Source organism: Maniola hyperantus, chromosome 5 (assembly GCF_902806685.2).
Source record: "Maniola hyperantus chromosome 5, iAphHyp1.2, whole genome shotgun sequence".
In the NCBI taxonomy this organism is placed as follows: Eukaryota; Metazoa; Arthropoda; class Insecta; order Lepidoptera; family Nymphalidae; genus Maniola; species Maniola hyperantus.
The window spans coordinates 14,433,299-14,446,081 of NC_048540.1; the positions used below are offsets into that span (position 1 = coordinate 14,433,299).

General features: G+C 37.2%; 2 protein-coding genes across 3 annotated transcripts in view; one reads left to right on the forward strand and one right to left on the reverse strand.

Moving 5' to 3' along the window:
• Arl8 (ADP-ribosylation factor-like protein 8) overlaps positions 1-12,783 on the forward strand; it is a 153,372-nt gene that overhangs the window by 97,455 nt on the left and 43,134 nt on the right. The gene's annotated exons all lie outside the window — the stretch shown is intronic.
• Positions 240-12,783, reverse strand: part of cwo (transcription factor cwo) — a 37,361-nt gene continuing 24,817 nt past the window's right edge. Inside the window, exons 2-9 of one of the 2 annotated variants that reach the window (XM_034968763.2) lie at positions 11,442-11,550; positions 10,432-10,615; positions 8,364-8,525; positions 7,913-8,113; positions 7,433-7,608; positions 6,683-6,823; positions 6,455-6,545; positions 240-6,230 (exon numbers count right to left, since the gene is read on the reverse strand). In XM_034968763.2, coding sequence (XP_034824654.1) covers positions 6,052-6,230; positions 6,455-6,545; positions 6,683-6,823; positions 7,433-7,608; positions 7,913-8,113; positions 8,364-8,525; positions 10,432-10,615; positions 11,442-11,550 — 1,243 coding nt within the window. In that variant the 3' untranslated portion in view covers positions 240-6,051. Of the gene's footprint in view, positions 6,231-6,454; positions 6,546-6,682; positions 6,824-7,432; positions 7,609-7,912; positions 8,114-8,363; positions 8,526-10,431; positions 10,616-11,432; positions 11,551-12,783 lie in introns of both variants that reach the window. The other variant, XM_034968762.2, reaches the window with a different exon arrangement.

The window sequence follows — 12,783 nt, forward strand, 5'->3', positions numbered from 1 at the left end:
ACAGCTACACATTTTTTGTGGAGTCACCCACGTGTTATATAATTAGTTTCTAAACTTTCTGATATGATTGAATGTGAATGCATTTTAATTCAGAGGGTTACATAAATACAAAATAAGGAGGGTAAAAAAAGGCTAGACCCTTTCTCATTCTGATTGGAGACCCGCTTTCTGTAGTGAGTTGATCATGATGATGACGATGTATTGAAATAAGTATAGGTAAATAAATAAAACTTGTATAGTATTCTTACAAAATATGTATATTGAAACATCTTCGAAAATTATAACGCTAACAAATTGACCAAACAAGAACTTCTTGTTGCTAGTCAAAAATAGATACCAATAAAAATAAAATTTAAACAATGTATGGCGAAAACTTTTCAGTTAACACAGACCATACACAGACTAAAAGAAAAATAAACGGACCTCTAAAATTTAAACAATATGGCGAAAACTTTGCAGTTAACACAGACAGTTAACTTTTCAATTAAAAGAAAAATAAACGGACCTCTTACAAACCCTATTTATAAAAGTGAGACCAGATTAGAATAGGTGGGTGACGCAAAGAAGAGCGTAGCCGCCACAGTAGGTAACCGCACTAATTTTCAACATTCATGACGCGTAAATATAGTGCGGTTCCGAGTAATTGAAGACTTCTATGGTACATTATTGTAAGTACCTAGGTACCTTTTTTTATGAAACTATTCGCTTTGTACATGCATTTTGTTGCAATCGGTTTAGTAATTTAAGATACATACCTAGAAGTAACTAGGTAGGTAAATAGTCACAGTAAGCTATACAATATTAGAAGATAATGCATCGTTTCTTTAAACATGTATTTATTTCGTTGCATCGATTTATTAACACTGAGATAAACAAATCCCTGGTGTTGACGTTGGCCTGTTCGGGAGGATCCGGAACTCGATCTTGGACCTAGGAGCTATAGGTAAGTCCGTAAAAAATGACTCCTCACGCGCCATTTTAACTCCATGGGTCAACTGTCAAGTCAAAAGTACAGTCGCATTTAAAAAGGACTAAAATCGTACTTTTGACATGTTTGACACAAAAAGTTAAGATGACGCATAAGGAGTTAGATTTTACGCGTCATATGTGCTTTATAAGCAAGGAAAACATCGCAAGAAAACCTGCTTGCCCCCATTAAGTAATGTTCTCAAAGGTGTGTAAAGCCTGGATCTTTCTCATTCTGAGAGGAGACACGTTCGTTGTGGCACGGCGATGGGTTTGACTCGGACGAAGATTTGGGATGATGATGACGTTTTTCTCGACTATTTATATCCTCTTATCTTTCACTTTAGTCTGTGTAGGTATAAATATAATAATTATTTACAGCTACCCTAAATCTAGCATAATATAAAATCTACAAGTCTTATAACAAGAATAATGTTCGAAAAATCAACTTTGTCAAGGTTGCCGCACTTGACTAGGTACATTCTGTATCACAGCCGGAACTATCAACGTAACTATTCTAATGTAGGATGGTGATTTTGACAGCTGACAGCTAGGGATGAGGTACCTAGTGTATAATCGTTAGTGCACCTATTCAATTATCGATTATTATCGCCATATAACTTAGAATTGATAGTTGCATGGTTATGCCGTATGGTTAGATTCGAATGTAAAACAATTATTTTTTTGATAAAATTAGTGATCAAAATCATTCCCATTTATAAATTTTAATAACGCTACACGACTGGAATATTCAATGTGTTAACAATGAAAAAATTAAATCAACAAAGTTATAACTAGGTACCTAAGTATTCGTTTATTTTACAAATAATTACGTGATATTTTACTGCAAAGAACCTTAATATTTATTTATAAAAAATAATATAAATTACTTAAATGTTAATTTTTAAATGCTCTATTTGTTTTTATTTCAAAATTGATTTTTGATAGTCTGTGGTTATTCGTTATGTATGCGTATGTATGTACTTCACTACGGTAAGTGGGGTGGGCGGTACTAATCAATAAAGTACGTATCTGTAGTAGGTATATTTTAACCGAAAAAATACGAAACTTCATGGACTTGAGCTGTCAAAATCCCCATCATATATTAGACAAGGTATACAATGGTATGTCTTATCACCACGTGTTACAGTCTTCTGTTCACTTCCACCAATCACTAGTTAGGTATACAATAATAAAATTATAAATATAAAAATAATACCTATACATACAATACATAGATTTGATATAGTCCGTACAAAATGAGAACTCACCCGCCATTTTAGCTTTATGTGTCAACTGTCACGAAATTAAAATAATAACGACGGCCGCGGCAGTCCGGCAGAGACACGAGTGTAGAAGGCGGGTAGAGAGGCATACCGGAAAATCAAAGAATACCCACGGAATTTTTAAAAACCTAAATCTAGTTAGTTAAATATCTAAATAAAATAAAATAAACTAAAATCATACTTTTGGCATACCAGTTGACACATAAACGGCGAGTGAGTTCTCATTTTTTACGCATTATATCTATGAATCCACTTTTCCATAGTTGACTTAAGAGCTAAGACGCTGTGTCTGAAATGATCGCCAGGAACTTGAACCACATTTGTTAAAAGTGTACGTAGGTACTGATTCTTTCACAATCATTCAAAATGTTAGAGTTCGGGAGAGAAGGAAACTTAGGTAACCACAGCGTCTTAAGAGTGCTCTCCATAGTCGCTCCAAGTTAAGCGAGAATATGCATGCTGTTCCAATCAACATACGGGTGGGACATACTCGAGAGTGAGATGGATGATATTTTAACAAAGCTATAATCAACGTTTGGTACCTATTACGTTATTATTTTGAAAGTATACTGTTTCCTTAGTTTGGTAGATAAACAAATCGCAAAAACCTTATCGGAGAAACGCATAATTGACGCGAATTTTCCGGCGCTTTAGACCTTCTGGAGTTAGGTTTTCCACTCATATTATCATGATATTTTCATTGACAGTTCGCGATATCAAGGTCGTAAGAGCCGTATTTCAGCGAGAAGCTAGGTTCTTTATTAACTTTTAAGTAAACTAAGGAAAACTAAAGTAGGTACTTACCTATAAGTACTTACCTATTTTCAAGTTATGTTTTAGTATAAACTTGAGAGCTACTGTTTTTTTCAACATGTTAGAAAGTTTGATGTGGAATGTATTTAAAACCTTAGATAGGTCAATAATATTTTATTTATTTATAATATTATGACGCATGCGTAGGTATAATCATCGACCTTGCAATAGCCGTGTTCGTTTGCATCTTTTTGTGCGCATGTGCGCGATTCGTGCATATGCTGTTGTGATGCTGTTGCTTAAACTTGAAGCAAATGTTACTGAGATAAGGACGCACGCGCAAAACTAATTTGCGCGTGCAAGTCGTGTACAAAAAGCAAACGAACAAGACTAGTGTAACACGCTAAACGGTATTTAATTATGTGAATTATAGCTATATTTATTTTTTATTTACATTGACTGTATACTTTACATTATACCTAATTTGAAATAAACACAAATACTTGTCTACATAAAATAGATAAATCTCTGTAAATAATTAAATATAAATAATTTTAATAATTAGGTACGTAGGTAAGTTAGGTAGGTACCTAATTACCTTACAATTTACAATATAGGCATCTATAATAATTAGGTAATCTATATTATTTACATGAGGTTACAAAAAATTACGGTAGGTAATTCTAATATTTATACACCGTTGCGTCGTCTTAACAATAAATTCGTACTAAAAGCACCCCTATTTGCCGAGACCCTGCTTTTGAATAAAGGTGCAGTCACATTACTGTGGTGTTGTGCCGTGTGTTTTGTGACGCAACAGAATGCAAGTCATGATGTGGGCTGTATTCGTTCGTTAGGTATGCGGCTTTTAGACTTGTGGCAAACGTCGGGCTAAATAATGTGGCTAATTCTATTGTACAGGTACAATCTCTAAACTAAACTGACAAGTTCAAAACTAGGTATGTACCACTTCTTATTATCCTTTTCTGCAGAGAGCAACGACTCGACAGACGAAAAGGGTAGCAATAGATTTAGACCTGTCATTTTAGTTTAGTTTAGAGATCAGACACAAATATTGTCAGTAAACGCATGAGTCCAAAAGGTGCCTTGGTTTCAAGTGCCTTGCTCAGACTTAAGAGTTAAAACAAGACATATGTCTCGTAAAGCATATATTATATGTCTATAGATCTCAGCCGTAATGCATTTCTACACTCAAGCGCTTACAAAAAAAGACATTGGCCGATGTTTGCCATGAGTGTGAAAGCACCATTACGTAAAGACGCGCATACCTACTATTCTGTCGAGACTCGAAGCGCACTGAAGCTCGAACTGCGGTTCAAATTTTGACCGTCGACAGATTTCGTTGTAATCTGTGGATACAATACACCACAACGACAACACAGTTATGTGTTTGCGCCTTAAGAATCCGTTACTTATTTACAAAACTGCTACACCATTTCAAAATAGAAAGACATATCGCTACGTATTGTACATGCTCTCAGTTCTACAATTCATTCAAGCGAGTTCGATGTGTGACGAAATGTCGATGCTTCTATTGGACTAAGAGCCAGCGCGTGCCAGACCTTCGTTATTTTATAAAAGCTGAAAGTGTCTGTGCGTACTGTCCCTAACACTGAGAGAAACGTTTGTTTGGATGTTTGTTAGGATCATAGTGGCGTTAGGAGATAACAGGTAATAACGGTCTAAAAATCTTACGTCAAAGTATAAAGTCTATTTCTATAATATAAAAATGAATCACTAAATGTGTTGCTCATTGCAAATCTCGAGAACAGCTGAACCAATTTCGCTAATTCTTTTTTTATAATATTCCTTGAAGTACGAGGATGGTTCTACAGAGAGAAAAATTTAAAAAATTTGAATCGACTGTTAGACGGAACGAACTTCGCCAGGGCAGCTAGTTTTTAATATTTTCTTCAGAATACCTAGTATTAGAAATCACGTCATGCATTGCCAGACACTTAGTATCATGGCAAGCCCCTGCCAGACACCCTTAAAGTTTAAAAATTTAAGGATGTCAATACGCAGAGAAATTTCAGCTTTTATAAAATAACAAAGGTCTGGCACGTGCTGGCTCTTCTCTCCATATGTACTATTGAGCTTGCTCGTTGAGCATGTACGGAACTGCGTGACAAACCCAACTTAATATTATAAATGTTTTAAGAAAAAAAAAACAATATTCAAACAATGAAATTATCATGGGCGCACCGCAGTGCACCTCGACAAGTTCTTGTACAATTGGATGTTGCCTTTTTATTATTATCTCTTAAACAATTAAATAGGTACATAGCTGTACCAGCAGCATTGCACAGAATACATTTTTGGCACATTTATTAAAGATAGCACTTCAAGTTTTGCGATAAGACTTAAGTAGTTACATAGTAGGTAGGTACATTTTTTTACTAAAATAGTATTAGGTTAAGATTGGGTACGCTTTAACTGTATGCCGATATAAATAGTTCTCAGCCAGTTTTTTTTAACTTGCACAACAAGCAAACGAGCACATCCGATATTAACTGCACTTTCTATCTAGGAATCCTTGCAAGGCATTGGATTTATTAAAAACCCAGTTCTGTCCATTTCTTTTAGTTGTATAAGATGTAAAAGACACTTTAAAGTTTTCTTCTGACATTGCCATTCATAAGAATAGTGAGTACGAGCAATAAGCCACTTAATACGGGTTAACCCTCCCGGAAAATCGGCAATTTTGTCAGAGACCTCCTCCACCTTTTTAGTCTTGGTTGTTAATTCTTCTCTTGTACTTACAGGTGGTTTAGCTATCCGCTAGCCTCATACCGTAGATTTATTGTTTCAGTACGACGATCGCGATCACCTCTGATTGGCTGACACTCTTTCACTATTCACTAAAATGTTCAGCTGCAACATGAATGTCATAAATTCAGCCAATCAAATATGTGATAATCGCTACTCTTGCTTAGGGGGGAGGGGGGGGGGGGGCTGGTGCCTTTTGTAGTGTACCATGATTACAATAAATTAAACAGCAAGATGCAAGTGTGGTTGCACAAGTTTACATAGGTCGCCACTGCCGTTCAACTGGCTCGCGCTTCACGTGGTAGTTGAGGCAGGGAAAGTTGACGTGTATAGTGACTGGATGTAACGCAGTGATGGGGCGCGTCTCCGAGTCCATGGCACCAAGCTGACGCGCTATGCAAGCGTACTCTACGCTTAGTGGCACGTAGTATTTCCCTGTGAAAACGTAGAGAATATAACAATGTAACACACAAAATTTCACACAATATGACTCTATACTTTTTTTTGCTAAAATTGAGGGTGGTGTGGACTTGTGTAAAATGTTCTTACATAATATCTGATAATTACCATTATAAGCATCTAAATTGATACTTGAGTCTCATATGAAAGGAAATGGGACATTATCTTAAGATAATCGTGGGGATGGTTATTTTTCTTACCTAATGAATTGAGAGCGAAGACTGGCACATATTGCGTCGGTGGTGGAGGCTTGTCGTAATGGTGGTTATGAGGGGATTCGCTTGACGTGTCCTGAAATTAAGACATTTTTTAAATTAGGTAACGTAAATATGTACCTGCGTTTTAAATAAATACAAGAATGTTTTTAAACATAACATTACGTCAATTATGAGAGAACTGACTGGTAAGTAATATAAGTGCGTAACTACCTGTGGCGAGGTATCCTCAGTAGACGTGGATGCGGAGGTAGGAACAGATGACGCAGGCTTGGCGGCACGCCGTCGCTTGTGTGCATATGGCTTGCCATGAGACGCACCGTTAACCCCACTGTGTGGAGGGCAGTCCGCCGCCTGTGCAAAGGACGCAGTGTTGGTTGGATCCAAATGATGTTATGCTGTTTAGAGTTTTTAACCGGTTCGGATTAATATACTGATCACAGACAGTCCTTTGTGTAGCCTCGTTCACGTTAGCTTTTTGTTTCCAAAAACCAAATTTATTTGAAAAGATTTTGGCTTCGAATTTCTAGGCAGAAGTAGAACAACTCCTTCTCGGTCAATCCTTCTTAAGTCATAATAATAATTTATTGCATAACTATGTATAAAAAGTAGGTAGGTAGGTCGGATAACTCAAGTTAAACTGCCGAGAAAACTTTACTAAAAATGGAAAAACTCGCTGAAATGAAATCTGATAATTTGAAAGAACTTGAGAAGTAGTCATACTAGAGGAAACTTGAGAAGAGTCCAGAGATAATATTTGTTTACACAATGTCTGATAACATGGATGAGCTTCTGAAACAAATCGGATATATCATCTGGATCCATTATTGTTAGTTAGCACCATCTATAATATACTGTTTAACTATGGACATTAAGCTATAGATGATCAATCAGCGGTTATGTGAACTGGCATTTATTACACAGTAGCTTACAACCAAACTTCTATAAAAAATATCTCCATACCTCTGTATCCTGGGATCTGCTAAATCGCCTCTCTATAGAGTTCTTAAACTTGTAGGAATGGAGATAATCGTCCGAGTGTTCAATTTTGCGCACTTTCCGCAACGCCTCGCGTTTGATCCGACCATCCAAAGGTAAGGGCTCCTGGCTTTCGGCTTCTGGTGCCGCTAGATTTTGTACTGAAATCAGATATAATGTGTTACTCATACAGGACTGAAAGCTTTCGAACTACTGGCTATTTATTTAAAGAAAAAATAATTGATGTAGTCGGAAACAGCGTGGATTTATAGTCTACGATCTTATGCCGTTTGGCTCCAGTACGATTATTTTGATGTCGCCTATCCGCCTAGTGGGAAATCTATCAATACTGCGCTTTACGGTGCAGGTTGGTAATTCTAGCACCTTGGGATCCTTACGTTCAACGATCCTTTGAGTTGCTTATACCCAGATCATATTAAAGAGTTTTAAAGTTCAGTTATTTACCTCTTTCACACTCTATAGGATATTGGGGCCCAGCCGCCGGCCGCTCCTGCTCATAGGGCTCAACTGGGAAGGTAGGTGGCAGCTCGGGCCTCTGGATAACCTTTACGGCAAATCCGTGAGAACTGCTTGACGAACTGGTCGTCTCTGAAGAAGACCCGGGGTTTGACGACCTCGACTTCTCACTACGTGTCATGGCATCTCCTGAAAAAGATGAAGTGAGAACTGGAATTATGGTAGCATGATATTTTATAACACGCAATATATTATGTCTTTTTGGGTCAAAAAACTAGAATCTTTATTAAAAACTTATTCGCTTTATTTGAAGAAACAAAATTAAAAGCCTTCAAAACAACACACTGTAACTGCATGCACTGCTAGGTTCACTTCAGCTTACAAAGCTCAATAAATCTACTAGATTTCAGACTTTTAATAAGTTTATAAAACCACCAACCTTTGGTAACAGCATCGCAATGTCGCTGCATATGTGAACTGAGCTGCATGCATAGCCCGTCCCCTGGTCCGAAGCCTTGCACTTCGACGAGAAAGCGCACTGCCTCCGCCACGGCCTCTTGATAGCCAGCGCGGAATTCCTCTCCCGCTTGTCGCTCGGCGGCTACAACAACCCACGTGCAAGATGGAACATCTCTCGGCGGGGACTCTCGCAAACATTAGCGTTCTTCAGTGTAGTGGCGTATAGTTTGACTCAATCTTTTGGCAGCTGAGAAGTGAACTGTGAGAGCAGGTCCACAAAGGTAGGTAGGACAAAACAATGACGGAAATTACATCAGTGACCCAAAATATGTTATTGCGATGCAACTTGTGACCAATTCCTCAGCTGCCAATAAGTTTAAATATACTGTACCACAGATTGATTGTTCGCAACGGCTATTCTCGCTTTTTGTTTGACTAACTTTCGCGAGTGATATGTAATTTTTTCCAAATATTGTCAAATACGTATGAAAACTGCACCTCAAAAGGTGCAGTGACCGTGGTTGCTATTCAATTGCTATTTGCTAACAGTTGATAATTCCTGCTGACTGCACTCACAAATGTGATATAATGTTGTGTCAACTTAACAAATTGAAGTGAAGATAGCAGGAGGCACAAATTAACCTGAGCAGTTTAATTGTGTTGAAGAAATAAAGCGAGTATAGCCGAGTATTTTTTTAAGCTTTCAATTATTTCAATAGTAACAAAACAAGCACTTCAGAACAAAATTTTTGAAACATAATACATGTACAACAAATAAAGTATTCTTGTCTTATGCAGGTTACTTACTATGTTAATAATTCTGATGGAAATCAATCTTGAAGCGTCTGAAGAAAACTAAGTCATTGATAGTCGCGAGCCAATATTCTCTTATTGTATCGAATATAGATCTATATAGTTAAACTTTGTAGGTATATATTTAAAACGTATAAAATTAACCTACAAGAAATGGTGTAGTTATAATAATTACTGCACTATGAACTCGGCGGAACTTGGCTATTGCACTACCGTGCGCCTGAATTATAACCTTAGCTCGAAAAGCTTAGCTATTTTAAAAACAAGCCTTTATTAATTATATTCCTATACGTTTTATTTTAAGGATAGGTAGGTAGTTGGGTAAGAACTAAATTTGAATAAACCGAGCGAAGCGAAGTCTCTGAAGGCTACTTGAGTGAAATTGCACTTGTCCGTCTGTCTGTCAGAGCTTCTGAATTACTGAACGTAGGTAATCACTTCTTTAAACATAATAATATGTAAACTGATGGCCTTCAGTCGAATATTGCATAAAAAATATATATTTAAAAAGCTTTTTTCAGGGGGGGAAGGGAGTAAAAAGTGTAGATTGAATTCGACCCTATAGGTCAAGAACGGCTACATATTAGAAACTGATGTTTTTAGGGTTCCGTACCTCAAAAGGAAAAATGGGACCCTTATGGGAATCATTTTGTTGTCTGTCTGTCTGTTGGTCTGTCAAGAAACCTACAGGGTACTTTCCGTTGACCTAGAATCATGAAATTTCGCGGGTAGGTGGGTCTTATAACTGGCATTCGGGGAAAAATCTGAAAACCGTGAATTTGTGGTTAGATCACACAAAAAAAATTGTGGTCATAAACTAATAATTAGTATTTTCAATTTTCGAAGTATTTAGCATCACCTGTGCATTCTAATACAGATTTTAAATTATTTTTATGCATCATAATTTTTGAATTATCGTGCGAAATGTCGAAAAAATACGACTGTAGTGCGGAACCCTCGTCGCGCGAACCTGACTCGCACTTGGCCGGTTTTTTTTTAAACATTTTATTACTGAATTTCAATTTGTTTTTTGAAAAGTCGAAGAAAACTTTTTTTCTTGTTGAAAAAAAAGTTGATTCCGCTGGGAATATGCACACCGTTATTTTGTCATTTTATTTAAGTGTTTTACCAACCATTGAAGTTGTTGTTAAAATTTTAAAAAAAATATTTAGAAGTTACCGTTAACTTGAAAAGTCACCCTACACTGCCCTACAGCCTCAGAGTGTCCTACGCACCATTGACGCGGTCCTGCAAGAACTTGAGGTGCCGTATCGCCATCTCGATGATCTCGGTCTTCTCGACTCGTCCGCGACCCTTCTTCAGGTACTCCGCGGGGATGAGGCGCGACAGGTCCGCCAGGCAGTTGTTCATGCGGTCGCGGCGACGCTTCTCTATGATGCGGTGAGACATTGGGTCTTGCTGTAATACAAAGAGATCATTAGGATCTAAGATTACTAAGTGATCAACATAAGAAGTACTTACAGTGCGACAAGGCTCTCTTTGCACTTCAATGACATTGACAGGGGGGCGCTGTTGGTGAACAAAGGCAAGGCAAAGAACAAAGGGGACACTTGACGCAACGTTAGTTCCGATTTTTGCCACGCGCCAAGATAGCCTTGTAGAACTTTGAAAAATTAGAGCCCACTTGCCCGCAATCGAACCCCCGACCTCATAGACCTCTTAGAAGGCCGTCGTCTTAATCTAGTGATTTTCCATTTTAGTGAAGTCTGCATTAGACTGAAGTTTTGAGCTGATGGTATATTTTTATTTCGGCTGACGTCAAAATGACGTCATTTCGATGTTAATGAGATATGGTTCCAGCGCAATAGAAATTTGTGGGACTTATACCCAATTTGCTGGACTACCCAAGGTGCTGGAATGGCGACTTCGCACCGGAAGACGCAGCGTTGGAAGACCCCCCACTAGGTGGACGGACGACATCAGACGAGTCGCAGTAAACCGCTGGATTCAGGCGGCGCAAGACCGTGGCGTGTCCAAATCCCTACAAGAGACCTATGTCCAGCAGTGGACGTCTATTGGTTGACGATGATGATGATGATGATGATGATGATGATGATGATGATGATGATGATGATGATGATGATGATGATGATGATGATGATGATGTCGATGAAGATGAAGATGATGATGATGATACCTAATTTATTTGAAAGCCAAATTATTCAAAAAAAATGATAAAAAGAGATAAAAATCGGGCATATTCAGTGCGACTTGCCCTCGAGACCTTCCCCTTCTTGAGGTAGACGCCGGGCGGGTACTCCGCCTCGTCCTCTGACGGCGGCGCGAAGCTGAGGGGCTCCCCTGTGCGCCCGAAGCCGTCGTTCGAATTGTAGCTGAAACAAAACATACACATAGTTCAAATTAAATCAAATCAAATGGTTTATCAAAATCAGTATACCCTTATTATAAATGCGAAAGTGTGTTTGTTTGATGGTATGTCCTTCAATCACGTCGCAACGGTGCAACGGATTGACGTGATTTTTTGCATGGGTATAAATCTCGACTCTAGTATCATAAGGTCGGATGTGTACTTCCGACCAAACTCACTTTTTTACATAAAGATAATGAGCATTTCGGGCTCTTTCTGCCAAGCTGACACCAGTATTTCTATCTCTTTTCGTTGCAAAGATAAATACATGCATAATGTCGTATCTGAACACATTCTAAAAATTTGGAGAACCATAATTATATTTTTTGACTTGCGTATGTATGCACCAAAGCAATGGAGAAAAATGATAGATGTATTTTGAGTTCGACCATTATGCTACGAAATAAGTTTATTTGTAATACTAGCTGGTACTGCAGTTACGCACTTCTGCTTCTAAAATATGTAATAATTTTGTTAGGTAAAATCATAACAGATGTTATGCTTCAAATTTTTTGTATTAATATTTGGACTGTGAATCATTTAAGACTTTTTGCCTTGTAATATAAATAATTTTGCAATAAAATTCATGGAAGTAAGTTGAAATAAAGCTTTTTGTTTGTGACTACATTAAAGTTGATGTGATTAATAGGTAAGAGATCCATCCTATTTCACCAAAATTTTGGACTAAACTGCGGGAAAAAAGTAAAGAGCCAGAATAAAGCTGAAGACATTTTGAAAATGTAGACTAGAAAATCTTTTAGGACCACGAAATCACACCATGGAAATCTAAACATATAATATAATAATACCCCACTAAGCAAAAAACCGTGCATTATGGTGTTTTTTATGAATCATAGTTCAAATCATCAGTTCAAAAATGTATTGCCCTAGTTTTTAAGGTAGCCTTAAAAAATTAGAGTACCTAATCAATTTTTTTCTTCTTTACCCGTCTTATAATCGACCGAATTTGATATTAATCGAGAGCAGAAATTATAAGGCACCTACAATATGTGATGATAGTGATTCTAACGAAACATACCTTATTATAGGAAGCTTTAGATTATGTTAATTTAAATATAAATGTAGTATAAATTAATTTATTAATTAAACAACTAATAAAAGTGAAAGTAAAAAAATAAAAAACTTAACTAAAACACGAAAGAAACAGTTTAAAAAAGTATCTGTTAAAAAGAACAGT